Source organism: Alligator mississippiensis, chromosome 16 (genome assembly GCF_030867095.1).
Source record: "Alligator mississippiensis isolate rAllMis1 chromosome 16, rAllMis1, whole genome shotgun sequence".
Taxonomy (NCBI): Eukaryota; Metazoa; Chordata; order Crocodylia; family Alligatoridae; genus Alligator; species Alligator mississippiensis.
In genome coordinates, this window is record NC_081839.1 from 9,707,569 (window position 1) to 9,730,672 (window position 23,104).

The following is a 23,104-nucleotide window of genomic DNA, read 5'->3' on the forward strand; positions in this document are numbered from 1 at the left end:
TCTTTTCTTTCTGTGCGTGTGGGCAGGGAGGGGGCATTCTTGCATGCAGGAGAGGAAATGCTGGCCTTGCAATCAGTTTTTTATATCGCTAGCTTGGCAAATCTAGTCAGTACTGTGGAGATACCAGTTGAGGCTCCATAGTTAAAGTTGGGTTAAGTTTTTTTTCCTCTTATAGCTGGGATGCAAGCTCCTACATATGGAAAATAGAACATTATTCTTCCCAAAATTGCATCGTCACAATCCCTTGATTCAAGGATGACTTCTACCGTAGTTCATTGATGGGTCTTGAGGTTACCTGAGTCCAAGTCTTGAGCCACAGATCTGCCTGCAGAGTTTACGGGTTTTCTCAGGGAAAAGTAGTCCGTAAGCCTGGATTTCTCTCTCTTCCTTCCTCTAGTCTTTCTTCTCTGCTTCCAGGGCAAGACGCTTTACCTCAAAGCAGGCCGCCATTTGATTGGGGTTGTGACATGATTGGAATCAGTTTAGCCATAGTATTAATTTTCTAGGAATTCACAAGGATCTCCATAGATAAGAAGCTAAAGCATAAATTAAAAATGTGTCCTTTGATAAAAGTAGAACGTGCCATCTCTTTTTCACCCTGGGCATCTTAATAAAGGAAGACCGTGGAGTTTTCAGACTTTCAGTATAGTTAAAATGCCCTGTAACCTTATACATAGGTGGCATATGGTAGTTTTTTCCTTGATCTACTAATGCATGGTTTTTTTCCCTTTTATCCTTCCAAAGTGAAAGTTCTTCTATTTTACTACAGATAATTCAGTGAAGAATGAAACTTTCATAATGGTTTGATATCTTTCATTGTGACAGCCCCCTTGTGAGAGGAAGCTGCTAGATATCACTCAGCATGCGGCTTCCTGCTGATGGACAGCACAAGGTGTGCACGTTCTCCCTGAGGTTATCTTGCTCTGGCTGTTGAGATTGATGGGAGATGCTAGCCATTTTGAAAAAGGTCTCTTGCCTTTGACAACATTCAGGCAGTGTTGACCTCGGTTTCACTGAAAGCAAAAAGAGATGGCAATCATTTGGAAAGAGGATAATTCTTTGTGAGCTTCTCTTATGATGTATTAGTTTTATGGAACAAAGGTCAAAATAATGCCATTATCATATTTAATTTCAAGAGAAGCTTATAGCAGCAAATTTTTCTCTGCTGGTATACAGGGGAATGCAAGAAAGTGCAGTGATGCGGGAAGAATTTGGAAGACATGGAAAAAGGAAGAAAATGCGGTGTATGTTTAGCTGCTTTAGCAAAATAATGCAGCTATAAAATCAGCTAACTGGCCTGTATGTTCTGACTGCTTTGAGCTGATACCCTCTAGCTGATTTGCCCATATGCTGTATCAGTGAATCTCATTGGAATTTAAAATTGGAATTTAACATTATTAATGACTGAAAGTATATCTCCAAAACAGTTCTTTATATAGACCGTTGAATCAAAAAAAAAAAAATAAAAATCCCTGACATAGTATCAAGATAGGATTAAAATTTAGAGCACGTACAGGAGTTAAGGGTGAAATGCTGGAATAACATCCAAATTAAGTGTTTTAAAATGGACTTTAACAATTAAAGTTAAAACAAATGTAAACATTTTAAAAATGTAGAAATGAAATGCATGCAATTTTAACTAGCAGTTTGTCCTTTTTCAGTGAGTTTTCTGCCTCATTTAAAAACAAAGACAGTTGTTTCCTTAGAGCCAAGCTCAACATTGATATAAATGGCATGCGTTATTTGGTGGTGCTGAGCTAGATGTAAAGTAAATGCAACTCGAGTTGTGCAGCTTGACTAGATGTGCCGTCTGTACATCAGGGGTGTGCAAAATGTGGGTATCTTACTTGCGTTTGGTGTTATGTGGGGAGCAGTTCAGGCCTGTTGTGAAACAAATGCAACCTGCAGTGAAGTCAGGAGAGGCTGAAAAAGGGTCCACATGTAAGTGAAAGTCTGGGGTGTGAGATGCCTTAAAATTTATCTTAAATGTTCCTGTCAGTTGCTTTTCCTGCTACATCTCCCTTGACCCTCTGACCCATTTGAGGCCTGTTCTAGCATCAGAAATGTGGTTTGTCTCTTCAACTTCCTTTAACTTCAGCAATTGTTGCACTGATAGGAGTTGAGCCCTTTGGTCATAAGCTGCATTTGTTCGCCTATGTCTTGAATGTCAAATCAGTGCCAGGGACTCTAGACTGCCTGCTGGCTCAGTCCCATGTTGGTGCTGGATCTGGCACAGACCTTTCCATGAGGATCAAACCTACTTTCTTCTAATTACATTTGACCAACTTGACACTGAGATCTTAACAATAATGCCCTCATAATGAAAACCTAATAAGGCAGGCGTTCATAATATGCCTTAGGGCTAACAGAAAATTCCCAAGTTAGTGCCTGTTGAAAATACCTCTTCACCTCAGAAATCCCAGCCCAAATCCTAATTTATGTGTGTAGCCTCTTGAGAATCAGTCAACCTTTATGTCTCTCTGTATAGAATGGGCCTAGTAATAACCTGGAAGCGTATAGCACTTTTTACCCCCATATCTCAAAGCTCATAAAAAGATGACTAAGCATGACTAGCCCCATTTTTCAGGCAACCTGATTAAGTAAGTACATTTGAATCTGTGTTCCTAATGTACCATGTTTGTTTTAGAGGTCCAGACGTCTGTTCCTAGCTAGATTTCTGTACTCTTCCGTGACTGCCTTTTTTTTTTTACCTTCCTTACATATTCTGTAGTGGGAGTAAAAATACTTGCCTTGTACTGAAATTAGAAATATGTGGTCTTCCTAAATAAGAGGGCGACGCAAAGAGAATGAAGGTCATATAGCAGACGAGGTGAGAACAGAATTGAAGATCTTTTGGCTCCCAACCTAGTTGATCTTCCCCCACAAAAAGAAGCCATTACAGTAGGAAAGCCTGTCCATGTCAGTCTACTTTATCAGATTCATGTCTATGTCTTTATCAGTCTACATATCTATGACAATCCACTTAATCAGCTTGACAAGGGAGAATACAAGTGAATTCAGTTCAGGCCTACATCTAGAAATGAGCTCTGGAGGCCTCCGCTTGTGAATACCCTGTTTGAGACACTAGGGTCTGATAGTTTTAGAGCTATTGAGCACCCCCAAATGAAGTCCATGAAATGTGCACGTGCTTAGACCCTTCAAATGTTAGGCCCTGGTCTCAAGTTCGGTATTTGTAGATTATACCCATGTCATTGAGGGCAAAACTGAACTTCCTGTGTTTACAGCTGGCTACCTGAAAATGGAGGCATCCAAAATTAGTGGAGACTTGCAAAAGTAGGTTGTACTGTGCTGCTAAGTTAGCTCTACAGACATGTAGCATGCAACTATTCGTAGCTGCACGCTTCTGACCAAATTGCTGCTATGGATGCTTACGTGATTTTCAAACACGGGTGTTTCTGTTGAATTGAAATAATTTCCTTTAAATAAAGGAAAGCTGCTGCTCCTGGGAAGGATGATTTTCCTGTCCAAGTCAGGCTCAAAATCTTTGGCTATGAAACAGTTGAAACAAAAGTTGTAAACATATTTGTATCTTATGGATGGTGCACTCTGGTTGCACTCTGCTTTCTGTTAAGAATGGATTCACTGATTTTGCCCTACATGAACAAACATGACATTCACCTCCAGGCCTTTCAGTTTTTTAGTCCGGAAAACATCTGTTTCAAAGAAAAAGGTTTCATAAAGTTCTGAGTGACTAAGAACTAGGGTCGTAACAACAGAAGTCTTCTGGTAAACTTAACTAGAATGAGTTATGGCAAATTTACTGTGAGAAGGTGTTAAGATGATATACTGGCCAGCAAACAAATGTGGTCTGTGTACCACTGTTTAAATTCAAACAGTTCTGATCTGCACGGCACCAGGGGTCTCATTTGTCAAGGGAGAATTTACAGCCTCCCACTTGTGTACAAGTGTTCGTGTGAAACTCAGTGTTTCAGTTCTCTCCTAATGACCTTTTTCTTTCTCTCCTTGTCATATGCCTGCACAATAATGCGCCCCTTCACAATAAGGAGGCTGCAATCAGCACACATGCCCTAATCAGATTTCCAGAAACCCGGTTCAACTAATTGTGAGCAGAGAAAGCAGACATCAGGATCTCCTTATAATCATCTTGCTAACAAGAGATCCTTCATCCCAGCACCTTTCTGTAAGGCCTTGTTCAACCTACATCTGACCCACTACGTGGATTAGCTGTGTTAGTCTGAAGTCAAGCAGTAGGAAGGGCAGGGTGGCACCTTAGAGGCTCGATAATTCATAGAGACCTAAGCTGTCCAAGGAGGCAAGCGTGCTTCATCAGATGCTAAGAGTGCACGCCCATGAAAGCTCATGCCTCCCTGAATCAACTGGTCTTTTCCAGTTGCAGTATCAGCCCCCCTTTTTCAATGCATTTTCTCCTTGCTCACTACTCTGTGCCCTGTGCTATGCACTTTCAGTTCTGTGCCCCCAGCCCTTCTTCCTTCTCTGCGCTCACAGCTCTCTCAGAGACGTAAGTACTGTAGTTGGTTCTGCTTCCTGGGTGGTGGCAGTGCATGGCATAGGAGCAGTGGCCAGAGCTTTGCTGCTGTGGGGGGAGATGTTACCTCCTTTTTCTGCTTCCAGCGTGTGTTGAGTGGCCATTTAAACACTAATGCAAAAAAAGGTGACATCTTCCCCTGCAGCAGTGAGCCCTTTGCTACTGCTCCTGCACCATGTGCCACCTCTGCCCAGGGTCCTGTGTGCTGCTGCTGTTGCTCTACCCTCTCCACTGCCAAAGCTGGAGCTGCTGCAGGGAAGGTGCAGGCTTTATGGGAGGGTACAAGGGATGGCAGGGCGAGGCACCCTCCCCCACTTAGGCAGCACTCCAGATTTGTGCCCCACGCAAGCATCCCTTGTTACACTACCGATCTGCCGTCTCTGCTCATTGCCCCTGTACTGTGATCACTCACTCAACAGCTTGTGCAGCGGATGCCACTATGTTAAAGTTTCTTGTTCTAGTCTATTGAGAGAGAGTCAGTTAGCCGTGTTATTCTGAAGTTAGGCCAACAGCAAGGAAGGGTGGCACCTTAGAGACTAATTTGCTCACAAAATATTTAAATTGCTTTTTTACTTTCTATTTAGTACCCCTACTCTCTGCAAATCCATCTGTAGCATCTGACAAAGCAGGCTGCTCCCTGTGAAAGCTTATGCCTCTCTGAATAAGTTAGTCTCCAAGGGCCTTGGTACGTGCTCAGTTTGTGCCATTCCAAATCCATGGCACATTGGGATGTAACAGGAGCAGGGCACATTCATGTTTGAGTGTGAGCTTGCACTGCTTGTGCTCCACCACTGCGGGGATGCTGAGCAGATATTTTGGCCCCCCAGGATGGCAACGTTTTTGGGCAGTGCCAAAACCCCCCACAACCTCGACTTGTAAGATGTTGGCGTGCCAGGGGCAGACGGCAGGGCAGCTGTGACCCAATCCTTGTTGTGACAGCACAGCCTCGGCCTCTTCCTCAAGGCATGCATGCCAAGCAAAATGTCTTTGCGTGCCATGCTCCGGCACTTGTGCCAGGGGTTGCCTAACCCTGTTCGAGCCAGTCTTGCTGCTGGGATTTCTGAGAACTGCCCCGAGGAAAGCACCAATTGCTTGCCTGACTGACGTCACTCCCAGCCTGCCCCAGCTAGCGGGGAAGCTAAGGTTGGGGATGGGGGCTGGTGAGCTTGTGGGGGAAACTGAGGCATGGGGGGTAAGGGGAAGCAGATGTGCACAGGCCCTTCCACTCCTTCCCTGGATGTCCTGGTAAAATCTTAGCCTGCGTAAAATGTAAGAAGGACCAATGGGCCAGTTCACAGCCTGTTCGAATGACGGTTAATTATTGCCTCCAAGCTGGGAATGGAAAGTCAATCCCTCCCTCCCAACCTCATCCCATCCCTGTTTCCTGTCATCAAACTGTGTCCCTTGGGCACTACACCAGTTTCTCTGGGGAGTTTCCGGGGATGCCTTTCTGCCAGGGTTTTCATATCGTTTCACTCTGAAGAGTAGAGCTCAAACTGAACGAGAGATTGGCCTTGGAGCAGGAGAGAAAGCAGGGAGTGGTGCATCCTGGGATGCTGAAGGAGAGTGAGGTCTTGAGTGTGCATCTGCTCACACTCTGAAGTGTCACAAATGCATCTGGGACAGCATAAAATGAGCGTGCACCAAGGCCATAAGGTGCCACCCTGCCCTGCCTTCATGCCAGTCAATCCTGACCTTTTCCAGCTCTGCGTGCTCTCCGTCCTGTTCCTATAGCCCTTGTGTAACAGCGTGAGCCTCTGCCACCTGCACATGTGGCTTTCTTGCAATTAGGAAGAAAAGTGCTTTTTGCAGTCAAGTTAGTTCAGTTGAATTAGCTAAACTTAAATGAAGAAATCATTTATGCTTTTTTACACCATTTAGCTAAACTTAAATGAAGAAATCCCTTTTTTGTAGGCTGGACAAGGCGTAAGGGCTCATTCTAGGGAGTTATGTTGCAACCCCAAGAAGCCAAGGGTCTTCTCCATGGCTCAGGAATTAATTACTCAATTTTAATTGATAAAGAAAGCAAGCTCTTTCTAGTTCAAGGTTTTTGGTCAAAGGAAAAAGAGGCTGAAAGGAAGGCCTGGGTATCTGAGATCTGCACTTCCATTTCTATATCAAAGACTAGTTTTAGTGTGAAGTCTGGTGTTGAAAAGTGGCAAAAGAAGATTATCTCTAGATAAAAGGTCATTGACTGCAGTGGATAAGGCAAGAACTTGAGAGGCCCTTTCAAATTAGGCAACTTAAAGGTAACTCCAAGCTACCCAGAGTTTAATAAAGTTAAAAGTGGTGGTGAGAACAAAGACTCCCTAGGGAGAAATCCCCCAGCCTGAGGAAAAAAGCCTGTCATTTCAAAGAAAGGCTTTGAAGTTTGGCTGGAACCAGCTCCCCTAGACAAGCAGTTAATGAGATTCCACTAGGACATGGGTCACTTTGGTGTTTCTTTAGATCACCGTCTTGGGAACATTTGTCAACACTAGAGAAATCCATTTGATTCAGAGGCGAGCACCTTCGTGCGTGCTCAAGGTATAAATAGCTGAGACAGCAATACTGGAGACTATTCAGTATCTTCAAGGGTGCAGCTATGCGGCTTCTTGCCCCAACTACAATGCTTGTGATTGGCCTCTTCTGCGCTCCCAGCTTTGTCAGTAAGTTCCGTTTCTCTTCTTATCCTCTGGTTTTTAGCACCTTTGGCTCTGATCTTTGGAAACAAAGTACCGGTACTGGTGAATTAACACGATTGGTTGCTATAGCTGATATCGGATGCATCCTTTATTGGGCGATGACGTCTTCTACTTGGCTGCTCCATCTTCTATAGAGCACTGAGCTGATTCTTAGCACTCAGCAAATAACTTTGGGCTGGTTTATATGAGGAAGCCACTGTGCTGGAAGTTGGAATGGGAATTTACAGTGCACTTGCTGGTCCATGCTAACCCTCTGTGTGAATGTTCTCAGTACACAGTAAGCCCCTTTTAAATTCACCTATACATAGCAGTAACTGCTCGGTGTAGACAAGCCTTTAGTCCCCTCATGGCAAGAAAGAAAGCAAGGAAGCAGCCTGAGTTTTAAAGTGGGGCTATCCTGAATTTTGCATGTTGTGGCTGCAGGTGCAGGAGCCGTCAGCAGACACAGTGAGCAAAGGAACTTGTTTGCAGACAGAGGTTGCTGTAGGAGGCAGAGCCATTACCTCTACATTGGACATGGTAAGTGAATATCTTCTAAGAAATTTGATTCTTTCAATTTTTTTCACTTACTTTGCATCACTGATGCCCCTCTGGGCATTTTCTTGAGGCTCACAAGACATCATCATCGTCTTTTTATCCCCCAAGCAGTTAAAGACAAAAGTCAAATAAATGTGACAGAGCCTCAGCAGGCTCTCTGCCTAATCTGCCACTGGCAAGCAGTATTGCAACAATATCCTCAATTTGATGAATACCAAGGGTACCTTTAACAACATGCTAACTAGTGTGGTTTTCAAGACTCGAGGTTTTTAAGACCTGTGTACACAAAGCTTTGGTTGGGATGATCTAATTGGGGCTGGTCTTGCTCTGAGCAGAGGGTTGGACTAGATGCGACCTCCTGAAGTCTCTTCCAACTCTAATTTTCTATGATTCTAGTGGGAAAACTGGTTAATTAGACAGTACAGTGTATTTGAATTAAATAGTCTTCAATTTTTTAAACTAATATATTGAACTTTGTTTCCAGGAAATTGTTTTCCTTCTGTTGAATATGCATTATTTCATGGATACAACAGTCCACATTGCCTCAGTTCTAAGATTTTAATTTGGAAGTGGCAGTGAGACAAGGCAAATTTATTTTGCTCTGCACACGGATGAGGAAGTCTTTCTAACCTTTTGGTACTGAAAAATGGCTGTAACTTTTGAAAATAACAGATAGTTTTGTTTTATTCTGCAGTTATCACAGTACAGTGGTAAAGGACTTCATAAATGAGCCTTGACTATAAAATTCACTATAAATTAGCATTATGTAGTGATTTGTCTTCATGGATAAAACCCTTGAGACTCTCATCTTTGCCATAATGTGACTTTGGGCAAATAACTTTGGGTAAATAACTTACTCTCCATGGCATGCACCCCAGTACTAGAGAGAATGGAGAAAAAATGAATAGCAGAGAGGACAATTTGCAAGCCCACTCCACATTTTTACAGTGCAAAGAAATCTCTCCTGTCTTAGGTAAAGTCTATGGCTGCATACAGACGAGCGAGGCTGTGCGGTACGTGGCATTGCTATTTTCCATGCTTTCAGGTTGTTGTTTCTTTGACCCCCAAACAGCCACCGCTAGTTGCCTCCAGAGAAAAAAATGTCCATGCTTGTGTGGACATAGCCTAAAAACAAAATTATTTCTTGTTGCAGCTCTATCTGGATGGGTCTGGAAATGTTCCTTTAGCACAGTACTGTTATACAGGCAGTCCTCGGACTTACAACACGATTGATTCCTGAAAAACCACGTCTTAAGTTGAAACGTTGTGACTCGGAACCAATTTTCTCATAAGAAACAATGTTATAAATGGGGGATTGGTTCCTGAACCAAGGCTTGATACCGTATTTTCACCAAAAATAGCCCAGAATTTTGTACCCGATCAATTATAGATGAATAATATAGCTACATTAATGTATTTATATTGTAAAAAGCAATCATATTGATTTGGAAGGACGTCTTTGAGGTGACTTTGCTGGACTTTTTGAAAGGCTCTCGATTGGACTTTTTGAAGGGCTCTTGGCTGGAGTCTTCTCAGGAGTCTTGGCTGTACGTTTTTCTGGAGTCTTGTCTGCTTTCTTAAACAAAGTGTCCGAGGAAGTTTGGACAGATGTTCTCCAGGGAGTTAAGCGATGCAGCGAACTCGTTCGCTGGCATGGCATTGCATCGGATCAAACGTTGTGAGTCGAAACTGGTGTTGTAAAGTTGAAATGGGGTATCGATTCATAAAGTTGTAAGTGCGAAATGTTGTAACTCAAAATGATGCAAGTCGAGGAGTGCCTGTAGTCCTTATGCCACATGCTGGGCATGTCTACACAAGATGCTAACTGCTTAGTAGCCGAATAATACTGTGCAGTAGCACGTCACAGCCCCAACAGTGCTAATACACTACTGCACGGTATTATTAAGCTACTGCACGGCAGTGTCACTTAAAAGGTGTTCACTGGAGCTACTGCACAGTCACTCCAATTACTGCGCATTTGTATGGTACTTGATTACACTCAAGTACTAAATAAATGTGCAGTAACCACTACACACAGTAGCATTTCATGTAGACATGCCCATCATGTGAATATGGAAACACCTGATGTCTTGTCTATGGGGAAGTTGCTGTGAAGTAAGAGTATGAACTTGAAGAGTGAGACAACTGCTTTGCACTAACGGCACTAATTCAGCAAATGGATACTTACTCTACTTTGCATCCAATCTTAAATGAAACTGGTGCAATGAATGCCATGTCCACACAGGAAAACTAAGGCAAATTAAAACAAGTTAATTGAAGATGTGAAGCCAATATTTGGGTTTTTATAGCATAATTAAACCACTGTATAGACGTTCTCATTGAGGAAGAAAGTGGCTGTTTGGACTAAGAACTAGTGTTGACAAGCCCTTAGAATATAGATAAGGGTTTTGGAGAGTAATGGCCAATTTTCAGGAATATTTCTGGGAAGCTGATCGTCATCGGCTTTCTGCCGACTAGGAATACTTAGCCTGTCTGGCTGACACTCCCTCTGGTGGTGTGAAAGCTGGCTTGACTGTTCCTGTCTCCTTGTGATTGAAAGAGTTTACTGTACTTAGACCATAGGCAGACATACATGTCTCTCCACAACGCGGGGAAGAGGGACAGCCAGCCAGTGGCTGCTCTTCTGTGCATTTGGCTTTTCTTAGAAAGCAATGAAGCAATCCTCTCCGGAGCTCCTAGGCCCTCTCCCAATGCAAATAACTAATAATAATATTCTACGTTCTGTAAGGAGTCTCATTTCATCTTTCTTGTGTTTCAGACATCTCTGGAAGTCCTGTAAGTATGGATGTTGGGATGTGCAGGTCCCATTGCATATCCCAAAGGATAAACTCGTATCAACCTGGACTTCGAGGCCTCTCCAAACATTCCTCCATGTTGGACTTCCTTAGAAATAAGAAGGTGAGAAATGTGCATCCTAAAGACATGCATGAACTCATTGAAGTTGTTTGATCCTGAAGTATAATAAGCATCTCTTGTAGCATATTGTCCTGCCACAGCCTACCAACAAGAGCAGTAATTGGGTTATAAGAAAGGAGAGTCTCCCTGGCTGTCAAAAAGCACCTGGGGAAAAAAACAGTCAGAGCTTGGTTGTGTACAGAGGTGTTACTCACATTTTATAATATCTTGACTGGATGCTGTATGACAGTGGTTCTTAACCTGTGGTCTACGGATCCTGGGGGGCCCACAGACTAGGTTTAAAGGGTCCGTGAAAGATGATTATGATCAATCAAAAGTATGGGAGTACCCCGACATACAATTCAAAGGGGTCCACACCTCCATTTGAATTTTTTTAGGGGTCTGCAAATGAAAAGAGATTGAAAACTGCTGCAGTGTGATGATGTCTGAGATCATTTAAAATACCCTTCTGCAGCCCAGTGCTGATGATGGCACTTTAGGCCATGCTGGTGCTGCACTAGGTTTTCATTAATGAGAATTAATTTTCTCTTACTACTTTGTGGAGAAGGGAAGAGGCCCAGCACGTATTCCTGCCTGTCTGAGCAAAACTAGTGGTCAGAGAGCCAGTTTATTTTTTGGAGCATACTGCTGTCCTCTCATGGGATCTTTGATACAGATACTCTAAACCCATTTGTGAAAAATAGCCTTTGACACTTCAGCTAAGAAAGAGAGTCCTTTATTAACAAGCTAGAGAGAGGTGGTACCTCTGAGGACCTCTCTACACACAAGTTTTATTGATTTAATTATATGAATATCCTCCCCACTGGGAAAGATGCTGCTTTACTGGTATAAATGTGTTTTATCCTAGCATAGCTGTTTCTGTATGAGAAAGGAAATGTGCTTAGATAAGGTACCCTGATATCTGTGTAACAGTGTAATGCAGCAGCTACTACACTTGTAACAGCTTAGCAGTTGGCCATTACCCGTATAACCTGTGGAGTCCTCCAGGTACCAGAAGTTTTTCATAGATGTTAGGGTCAGAAGGGACCTCAATGGATCATCGAGTCCAACCCCCTGCATAGGCAGGAAAGAGTGCTGGGTCTAGATGACCCCAGCTAGATGCCTATCTAGTTCAGGTAGACCAGTGTTAACATTCATTACGAAGCGAGTGCTATCACTTCTTTTCGTGGCCCATGGGAGGAGCAAGAGAGCCTTGCCAGAGCCCTTCCACAATCTTTGTGAGGGAGGCTTATGGGGAGTCACCATCAACCACCTGTTCTACCATTCACCATAGTCCTACCATACATCTAGAAGGAGGTTTTTGTCTTTCCAAAGATATGTTTAGGATGATTTATCAACTGGTTGCTAGAGAATTAGTTGGAATAAATAGTTGTATTATAAATGTAATTTTAAAAGGCCAAAAGCACCAGAGCAGCTAGGTGAAGAAAGTACTGTATTGGTCCAAGCTAGTTCCAGAATGGAAGATGAGTTTTGAATGGAGCCAGGTTCTCCAGTGACCTGATTTCAAGGGGGAATTTCTCTGTTTCCTTGTAACTGGTCTGTGCAGCTGCAGGATAGACAGATCGAGTCGCCTCTGTTGAGTGGAGCAGCCCGTTCCTGCCCTTTGGATTCCCTTTGTGAACCTACGAGGGTTCATGTGGAGAGACTGCTGCTGTTCGAAGGGTTCCGGGAAGTGGAAGTGATTGAGACCTGTCAGTGTAACACAAGCCCAAAGGAGTGTCTTCGGCTGCCAGCCCTGAAAACCTTCTTTCCAGACTCCCCCTTGGAGTTCACTGTGGATGTTGGAAAATGCTCCAACCCTTCCCATGTAGAAGGTATGGAAATGGTGGGGATGCTCGTCTGGTGGGGCAGCGGGAGTAGATGGGCTGAGGAGGATCCCCCTGGGTTATGATAAGCATCTCAAATGCCACGGGTGACCCAGGAACTTCATGTTTGACTCTTGATTAAAGAAGATTATTTTTCATATTGTTTTTCATATTGTCTGAAATTATAATGCTACAGACACATTGTGCTAAGCGTGGTTAGATGGATGAAGTATGGAGACTGAATCCAAGGACATGTGGGTTCTAGCTCCATTTCTCCTGCTGACTCGGGTGACATTCAATTCACTATGTAACTGCCTGCACCTGTTTGCATCTCTGCTCCCATCTTTCCTACCTGTGCAGGATAGCGTGAAGATCATGTACTGCTTGTATGAGACTTTGAAAATAAAGCCTATAACAGATGGGGCTTTTGGTGTTTGACAATAGATTGGAGTTATTTTGAGACCAGGGGATAAGCACAGTACAGTAGATGGATGATCCTGCTAGACTAATCAAAAGTGAAAGAGTTACTATTGAAGTCCACTTTGCCCCCATTCGGTTTACACAGCTCTTTGAAGTTAAAAGGGTGCAGTTTACCTCGCATTGCATGTGAAGGGACATTAAAATGGGGATTTTCAGTGGTAAAAGCACGACCTTCTGTTGCTGGACCTAAACAAGCCACTCATGTAATAGCAAGCAGTAACATGCTCACGAATGGGGTCGTTTGGGAAGCAGAGTTTCCATTCTGCAGGAATAGTGACATTTCAATACTTCCTGCCAGACTGAATCTGAGTGAAAAGTAGAAATGTCCAAGTTTACAGTGAAATAAAAATTACAAAATATTTTCATAGTTCCATAGTTGGTAGGGTCGGACAGGACCTGAGCAGATCATCAAGTCCGACCCTCTGCCATGGCAGGAAAAAGTACTGGGGTTTCTTTTCATAAACAACTAAAGAACCTTATCAAAACCTTTCATTTTAATAAGGTTGAAATGGTTTAATATTCAGCATTTGCACTTTTTTGGTTATGTCGCGATTATTTTGCAGTCTGATATTACAACATCAAAGTCAAAAGGACAACATTGAAATGAAATGTTTCAACTTTATCAAAAGGAATCGTTTGATCCTTACTGAAATGAGCCAGTATATTCATTTCCCATTGAAATAATTTGAAAATCAGCATTTCCCAACAAATGTTCCACCAGAGAATTTTTGACCACTTCTGCTGGTCCATAAATTTCCATTATGCACCAAAAACTAAAGAGGGCGACAGAACCACTCTGCTAAGGTAGATTATGCATGCACCAGGAGCACAGAAATTAGTGCTAATGGCCAGGATGAAAAGAAACAAATCGGGTGCTATTGTGAATGTTTGTACAGCGGGGTATAGATTTTGGATTCCTGCAGCAGTCCAGCGTGTCTGTTGTCTGGCAGCAGGACGTGGCTAAAGAACAACTAAATGTTGTGGGACTAAATCAGAATGGAAGCGTTTTTCCTGCAAATGGGACAGTTGCATGGCACGACTTAGCTCAGGGGATACCAGATGTGGACGTGCAAATCTCACCTATTCTGTCTTCTGTTTTCTCAGAAGTGACCAGTGATTTTAAGTGCCAATTTGGGAGAGTCAATGGGATTAATTTTTTAGAAAGTGCTGAATGCTCATCCTCAGAAAACCCAGCCCTTTCCATGAATCTGGTGTTAAGCACCTACAATTGCAGGTCATTTTTGAGAAGAGGTCTAGGACACCTTTCCTTTTTATTTTTCAGCTGATCTGAGATACTCACTTTTGAAATTGCAGTGAATTCTTACACCCATTTCACAGCTTGGGAAACACAGTCTGAATGACTTGCTTAAAAAACTATGAAGATGAAAATTAGGCCTTATCTTGCAAGCCAAAAATAGAATTTTTGACTCCTTCATCTCATGATTATCTGATATATGATCACAAGCAAGCCATTCAGCTACCTGCTCTCTTTTCCTTCATGTGTAAAAGAGACGCTTAATCCTTAAGGGACGGGGGGACCAAGTGACAAGCAGGGGTGTAGATAGGAGCCAGGACACTAAGGTGCCTGTCCTTATATTCAGCCAACACATTGAGGGAGACATAGTGTTGTGTATTTAAAAAGTTGTAATTTGCTAGGACAATATATAGATTAATCTTGTTGATTAAAGTCATTTCATATGATTGTAGCGCGCAGAAAAGAAAAGGAAGGTAGACGGTTGGAAAAACTCTAGTCTTTGGGTCTCACATGAAAAAAAAGAGAGGAAAGAGGATCAGCTGATGGATACTTTACTATTTAGTTGCTTCAGATCCCATATTTCAATTAATTTCAACAGGGTTGCACATTTGCAGAGAGGGTAGGGGTTTGCTGGCTCAAAAAGTCACAGGGGTTTCTTACCACAGTCCTGCACTATACCCCATTTACACTCCCCTTCGATACAGCAGGTGCAGTGTCAATATTCGAGTCACCTCTGGCGACAGTAAAATTGCCACTGGCATAATTAAATGCAGACTCGGTGGGGATTCTGCACTGAATAAATGAAGCGTGGCTGCTAGAGAGAAGTAAAAAAGGTGGAGCTGGTTTGAACCGTATGAATGCCACTAACAGAAATAAAACCCCCCAGTTTCTCTGAGGTGAGGGACTGCTACAAGATGCCAACTTTTTGCTCTCAGGTAGACAGAGAGCTGTGACAAGTCTCTCCGAGCTTCTCCTTCCCCAGGGGAAAAAGCCGCAGCCTAACAACTGTGTAAAGGAGCGGGGACACTTCTGTTCCTCTTCTTCACAGGGGAACTAAGCTAGAAAATAATCTTGAGAGGAGGAATTAATAAGGAAGAATATCTTAGACAGGACAGGAGCAGATGGCTCAGTGGATGTGTGTTTTGACAGCATTTGGGAAGCCTGCATGAGACCAGAAATCTCACACTGAGGATGTATGATGGCTGGGTGTTCATTACCAAGGGGGCAGTTGTGTTATAAAGAAACCTTGATGGTGCGTGGATGGGAGTCTGATTGTCTAGGAGTAAGGAATCAGCAGGAGGTATACGCGGATGTGGTCTGCTTCTCTCCAGTCCCAGGAAGGATGCGAGAGTAGGTGTCTATGTTGAGCCAGTGTCTACTTCAATATACTCCTGTTAGCAGCAGGAGGTGGGAGAGGAAGAGATAAAACAGACTTTATGGAAGATTGTAATTCATGTAACACCTTACAAGAAAGAACAAATCCCTTTGTTAAAACTCACCTGGCTATTCATAGTGGCACTTCACTACCATTTCAGATCGTGTGGCATGCCAACATCCCTGGCAGACTTCCTGTTAGGAATGCTGAATTTCCCTTTGTTGTGTCAGCCTCCTAGATGTTGCAGGTTTTGACCAGGTTTTTTGCTCCCCATCTTGTGCTAGCATTATCTGCAAGCTGCATCACTGTTGCTTTTACACCTGCCTATAGGAAAGCGGTTCCTCCACTTAGCACTGCCAGAGGATCTGCAAAGCTGCTTCACATAGCATAGCCCTCTAGGCTACCATCGGGCTGGTCTTGCTTGGTGGGGGAGCACCGTAGTGGTGACTGCCTTTGGAAGTAATGTTACAGCATTATGGAAAGGCAAGACATTGTCAATGAAATAACCACCGAGACCTAAATTGAAAGCATCACAGTAAGGTGGGGCTGCCCAATTCAACACGCTGCCCAATTCAACACGGGGAACATGGACTTGAGCTAATCAAATCCAAGAGGAGATGCTGAGAAATTGAGCATAACACAGCACTACACGGTTCCCCAAAAATGCAAAATCCTTTTTCTTTGGAAAAAGCTTTGGCTTCCTGCACTATGAAACAAGCTATGTAAATGCAAACTTTATGCTTCTGTAGATTTGTTAGTAATTCTGCCATAAATCTATTACTTTCCAAGAGGGTTTTTTTATTATTATTTTTAGCTACACATTGGGTCTAGGGCTTGCTAGTCTTCCTCAGACATAACCCCTTCTAACATTAGAAAATGGACTTTGGGATTCATTCCTTTAGGAATCAAAGTATATCCATTGGGTGTATAATTTCTTCATCTGGCAAAATAACCTTGCCCGTGCCATGAAATTTCTGAGAGAAACAATAAAACCCAGAAGAGTAGTTCTGAGTTGGCATAAAGAAATGTGTCCAAGGCTGCAAGCAGGGGGAAGAGCTCCTGGAATAGCAAGTGAGCACTTTTCATAACTCATGTTGTGTGTTATAAGCCTGATCATGCAGCTGCTCTGTACATAGACATCCTAGTGAGGATACCCAGCGGGAATGCTGCACGTGCAATGACCACTGGAACAGGAGCCAAATGAAACTTCACTCCCTTTCTCTTCCAGATGGACTCTTCTGTGCCCCCACAAAGTTTGACTCTGTTTTGATCAAAAGCCCAAATGGTGCTGAGGTGGTTCAAACTCTGGAGAACTGTGAAATGAAAGAACCCTGCTATCGAATTTCCTACGTGGAATACTATTATGAAATTATATACAACTCAGCGGGAGACAGAGAGGAGCGGCTTAAGGTTAGTCCAGTGCATGCAGCTTTAGGAGTCCTGGGGCTTGTCTAAAATCAAGAGTTGTATTGTTTAAATTATACCATTATAGTTAAACTAGTACACCTGCTCCTGTGTGAATGCTGCTATATTGGTAGAAAGGCTATTTCTTTATAGTAAGGGTTGCTTATATAGTTATAAGCAACTTATATAGTTGCTTATACCAGTACGGTTATAAGCAACTTTATATTAGTATAACTACATCCAGGCCGTGTCTACACAAGATGCTACTGCACAGTAGCGTCAGAAAAAAACCGTGCGGGGACGTTACTGTACAGTAACACTGGTTACTGTGCAGTCATTTAGGACTTGCTTATGTAAGTACTAAATGCGCAGTAACAACTGCGCAGTCCGCCGCTCATTTAGACGCGGCCACTCAGTACGGGTTGCACAGAACAAAAAAAAATTGTCGCAAAGTCACATGCCCAACTGAAGTAATTAGATTTGTACAAGGCAAAAAGTTTCCTCTTCTGGGAGGAAAAATCAGTGGAATGTTTCTTAGTTTATTCATGATCTGAAAACAGGTTAAAATGAGCCCTTATGTATACACAACAACAGGAAGCAGCACTGCTCAAAAGGAGGACTTGCTGGAATGCTGTTCCCCTTTGGGTGTGTATCAATAGGATGTCACAAGTGATTTTCCTGTCTTTGTTTTGCAAATCTTTCCAGGAAATTGATGTGGGACGGTGCTTGGGGAGCTGCTCCATAGGGAATCGCTGCTTGCTTAGGTAAGCACAGCTGTTAGGACACATCTTCCTCCCCCTTCCATGTGAAACCCCTGGAGAATGCAGATGTTCCAGAAGCTGAAACAAATTTTGCCCAGGCTTACATCCATGTAGCTTCCTTATCCTGAGTGCAGTTGCATGAATGTGAATCCAGTGTACAAGCTGTCTCCAAGGGCTCTTTGTCATTGTCATTTACCTTCCAATGAATATAACTTTATTCATTGTGCTTCCACTGGCTGAATTGGTAGGGTAACAGGTCAATATATTTTATGTTGAGTTCTCTTTTCTTTTACTAATTCACATCTCATGACAAAGTTTCTTGTATATCAAACTAGTGATGTGATTACAGCAAAGACAAGTGCAGACTTTGAAGATTGTGGTAGGAGTTGGACTGTGAGCTTTATGGCTGGGAAACTTCTGTTGCAGAAGTGGTTGCAGAATAAAAACTTGGAGTATTTAAGATGATAGGAAATGAGGACTGGAAGGGACCTCATGAGGTCACCTAGGCCAGCCTCCTGTTCAGCAGAGGATCATCCCTTACTAAAACCATCCCACACTTCAGTGTCTGTCTAACCGATTCTTGAAAATTTCCGGAGATGGAGATTTCACAGCTTCTCTAGGTAGCCTGTTCCCATGCTTGACTATCCTCCTAGGAAGTTCTTCCTAATCTCCAGCCAAAATTGCCTCTGCTGCAGTTTGAGGCTGTTGCTCCCAGTCTGGTTCCCTACAGCCACCAAGAAAAGTCTATCTCCATCCTCTTTACAATCGACCTTCGGGTATTTGAAGCCTGTTATCAGATCCCCCTTCAATCTTCTCTTCTCCAGACTAAACAGTTCTAGTTCTTTCAGCCTTTCCTCATAAGTCATGTTTCCTGGCCTCTAACTATTTTTGTTGCTCTCCCATGGACTCTTTGCAATCTGATCACATCCTTCTTGAAGTTGGGGGGTCCAAAACCAGGCACAGTACTCCAGGTGAGGCCTCACCAGTGCTGAATACTGTGAAAGAATCACTTCCCTTGATTTTCACTCCTGTTAATACAACCCAGTATTAAAAGCTGTTGGCTTTTTTTTAGCAAGAAGAACATACTACTGCCTCAAGCTTAGCTTATGGTCCATTTTAACTTGTAACACTGTAACTTGCCTATGGCTAAGAGGTTTTTATACCATTAGATAGCCAATAAACCACATGAATTAGATGCCAAAATGAATGAGAATTTTACTGAAGATCCTAACAGCAATTACAGGAAGATGGACCTACTATGTGGCCCAAATTCAAATAGTCCTCTCTGCCCAAGTAGGGCAAGAAATGGGGATGTGCCATGCTTGTTGCATTTTTCTCTGCCTTCTACCTTACTCCATACATGGTCCTTTGTAGGGCTCCAAATTCACACCTGATTTGAATGGTAGTGGGCTGGCAGCAAAGTTTTACTGAAGATGATCTTTGACTTTCAAATTCATGTTCTTCTTTAGTTGGCCACTGCCTGGATTTGGGCATCTTCTCCATATATTACAATCTCTCTTGCTTCTTTTAGATGTTTTCAAGATAATTGGAGGAGATGGACAGGGGATAAGACTGTTTTGTCAGAGCTTGTTTTTAAAGCTTAGGGTGGTCAGAACTAGTTTGGAGCTGGGAAGGGCTTGAGTCTCTTATTGCCCGTTGACAATAAGGTTGTGGTTTGTATTTTAGCTTTGCGCTGAGCCTGGAGAATTTTGGTAGGTATAAATGGAAGCAGATATAATAATAAATAAATGAATAGTCCCCATTTTATAAATTAAGTGGCTTACCAATGGTCACAGAGGGAATCTGCGATAAAGCAGAGAACAGAACGTAGGTTTTCAGACACTCCAAGGACATCCTTCCCAATTCTGGGTTCAGTCGTCGTCTTTATACTGTTCATTTACATACATAAAACTATGAGCCGTTTGGAACAAAGACCATCTTTTTGTCCAGGCCTAGCCCGCTAGGATCCTGGTCTGTGATTAGGCACTTGGGCAGAGGGACAGTGTGTGGGGTCTAGTGGCCAGAGCGCTGGCCTGGAGCCTAAATGATCTACCTTCTCTTCCTGCCTCTTGGATGATTTGAGACAAATCACTTTGCCTTCCTATTCCTCTGTTTCCACATTGGTAATAAAGGTAAAATAATACTTTCTTTGTAAAGTGCTTTGAAATATACTGCTGGAAAGCCCTCCATGACAGCTGGGTATTGCTATTAGATATTACCAATGTAATAATAAATTAACCATGGGCTGTGAACCCAGTTATATTGTAGAGACCAGATCATGTATCAATTCATCTTTGTCGTATAAACAGGATAGGAACTATAAACCCAAGGCAGATGAGAGTGGTCCATCTTTTGCCTCTCTGGGTAGTTAACATTTTTGTTTTTTCAACTGCAGGGATTCACATAGTGGAGAGAAGTGCCTGGTTTGGGCTGAAGGCACCTCCAGTCGCTGTGTGCCTGATCAGTACAACACTCACACATTCAAGAGCCGCAGCGGCCCCATCCGCACTGTGTTTGCTATCGAGAAGTGTAAATGTAAGAATTAGAAACTTTGGGGACTGCGGATTCAGAACATACAGGGGGACGCAGGGAGCAGAGAATGAAGATCATTGACTCATAGAATCAAATGTCCAGCCATGCCCCATTGCCCCTGAAGCAGCCTCTGGCAGACTTTCTGTACTATATGTAAATGAAATAAGGCTATTTTATAAATAAAAGTCATTTTAAACAGCAGCAGTGTGGAAATTAATTGTTTCCAAAGTATTTTAAAGCTTTTAAACAAACCCTATGGTCTATGATTGGTTTCTAGGACACCTTCATAGCTCGTACAGACTCCACAGTCAAGATATGGCCATGTAAGAGCCAGATCCCCAAAAAGTTTAAGATGGACTTGTCTATGCTTCCATGTTCTTGTCACGTTACGCATTTTGCTGCATGACAGATATTCCTATCCAAATGTCCTGTGACAAATAAGCAAAAGGCATCACAGCAAAGTGGTCCACTGAAATGGTCTTCCCAGCTTCCATGGCAATAAGGATTGATCCATCCGATTCTGCTACTTACATCATCTTTGCAGACGTGCACTTTCATACCAGTACAGATATAAGTAAGAGCACCGGCAAGGCCCATAACGCATGCAAAATGTGGAGGGTGAATGGGGAGGGAGAGGCCAAGTAAGTGGGTGAAGCAAGGGAAGTGGGTACCACAAGGAGCAGGAGCGGAGAAAAGTGCAATGAGTGGATGCCCATCCAAATGCTTCCCTGCCCTGTAATGTAGGATTTGAACAGTCCCAGGCCTCCACTTTTCTGGAAGACAAACTTGCTGGCCCTGTAAATGAGGACTTGAGCACAGAAAGGCAGAAGGAGAGGACTGAAGGGACTGAATAATTTCCTTCTGCCAATTAACTAAAACCTGCTCAAATTGTATGCAACTAACCCCCTGTGTATTCTGGATAATTAGCCCATTTACCTTTGCTACCTCCAGTTATAATAAATTATAGACACGAGTTTGCCAAGGAGATGTCAGCATTTATTATAATCCTGTTAGACCTCAGTCTTTTGTGCTCTGCAGCCAGGAGAGGTGGGGACATACAAAACTAGAAACTGCCTGGCCACAGGAGAGCGTCACTTCTGTTCAGTCGGTCTGGTTTTGATGTGGGAGAGGGATAGAAGAAATATTCTGCCCCTGCCCACTCCTGTGAAAGGAGCCCAGCCAGCGTGTAAGGAGAGGAGGAAGAAAGGCGGCCTGCTGCTCACTTCCACTAGCGAGATGGCCGAAGTTCTGAGGATCTGCAGAGCAACCACGTGTGCAACCAAACTCAGCAGCTTTCCTCAGTGAAGAGAGAGCATTGTCATTTCAGGTGATAGGCAGAACATTGGACGACTCTCCTCTCTCTTTGATTATCCTCTACTTTAAACCAGGGGGGTCAAAGATACTGGATCCAGTCCACAGAGCCCCATCATCTGGCTCCCAGTGCTGCCCCTAGGTCCTGAGTTGGCCCACACACTACACATGATGAGTACAGGGCCCAGGTCATGCCCTGCACATTGCACCTGCCCTGGCAGGCCTGGGGCTCACATCGCACATGGCCCCCACCAGCCAGTGTGTGTCCTGGACTGGCCAGAGCAAGGACCAGATGTGCTGGATCTGGCATGCGCTGGGGTGGGAGCGGGGGGAAAGGGTGGTGGGCGGACACACAACAGGTCTATGGGTCCAATCCAGCCAGTGGGCCAAATACACACCATTCATTGGGTCTATGGACCAGCCCTGCACCACTCATTCACCCCAAAGGCCTGGATGAGTTTGACACCCCTACTTTAAACTATAATGCAGTCTTCAGGGCAGTTCCCAATTGTGACTGAGGTTGCGTATGAAACAAGCTGGCAGGGGCTGCCCAGTCATACCCAGCCGTCTAGAACTGTTCTCATCATTTAATGCAATATATTACATAAACCAGACAAGTTAATTCTTATGCAGGAGGTAATTCCCTATTAAATAAATAATATCACTTATAATCCCAGTAACTGGTGGTTGAACAAGAGAGTATCTTTTAGAAACAGACATCCATTAAGAATTTAAAGTCTCAGAAAAATCATATATTTACCACTTCTTTAAGTAAGGCTAGTTACTTACAGTCTTAATTTCTATCTTGTTTGTATAGTTTCAGCCATTGCAACCATTTGCATTAAATGGCCTTCTAGCATCAGGTATTTTCTCACTATGCAGCTATTCATAGGTGGTGTTCAAATCATTGTTTTACCTCTGCTAAGCTAAATTGGTTGAGGCTCTTATTTTCTCATTTTTGTAGCTCTTCTCTCAACCCTCTGTTGTTTTCCAAAAGTGTGGACACTGAAACCGGATAAAGTCATTGAGAAGTGGTGTCATTGCTAACGACCACTACTACTCCAACATGTCCAAGGATCATATAAATCGCTGTGACACAGTATTGCAATGGAAGTTCATGTTCATTTGGTTTTGACCCATAAATCTTTTTCAAAATTACTGTTTTCCACAGAACAGTCACTTGTCCTGGAGTAATGACCTATTTTTTTCCCTAAATTTCTGACATTACAGCAGACTGTATGAAAAAAAACAGATTGCTTGACTTCACTAAGAGATCGAGCTTGATAAAAATGTTGATTAGCGCTGAGAACTACCTTGTGATGGACGTCATTCACAGATAATTCAGTTCCCTATGAACAAGCATGCTTGAGATCTATCAGGCAGGTTTTTTTTTATTCATCTGTGATATGTACTAGGTTTTGTTTCTCAGAATGTAATATAGTGCTAAATCAAACACAAAGTATAATCAGATTATATTATGTCAACACAACACAAC

The 23,104-nt window shown here is 43.1% G+C and overlaps 1 protein-coding gene across 1 annotated transcript; it reads left to right on the forward strand.

Annotated features, from left to right (window-relative positions):
- Positions 1–9,828: 9,828 nt before the first annotated feature.
- Positions 9,829–20,489, forward strand: LOC109284075 (uncharacterized). Its single transcript, XM_019491215.2, has 5 exons — positions 9,829–10,668; positions 12,233–12,500; positions 16,830–17,011; positions 17,711–17,769; positions 20,162–20,489. The coding sequence occupies exons 1-5, from the start codon at positions 10,552–10,554 to the stop codon at positions 20,310–20,312; spliced, it is 777 nt and encodes a 258-aa protein (XP_019346760.2). The 5' UTR covers positions 9,829–10,551; the 3' UTR covers positions 20,313–20,489.
- Positions 20,490–23,104: the final 2,615 nt, after the last annotated feature.

What these genes read in the sequence shown, in the direction of transcription:
- LOC109284075 (XM_019491215.2), top strand. Translation starts at nt 10,552, where the DNA reads ATGGATGTTGGGATGTGCAGGTCCCATTGCATATCCCAAAGGATAAAC. An exon ending in ACTTCCTTAGAAATAAGAAG is followed by an intron (nt 10,669 to 12,232) that starts GTGAGAAATGTG and finishes TGGTCTGTGCAG; the next exon opens with CTGCAGGATAGACAGATCGA. An exon ending in ACAGAGAGGAGCGGCTTAAG is followed by an intron (nt 17,012 to 17,710) that starts GTTAGTCCAGTG and finishes AAATCTTTCCAG; the next exon opens with GAAATTGATGTGGGACGGTG.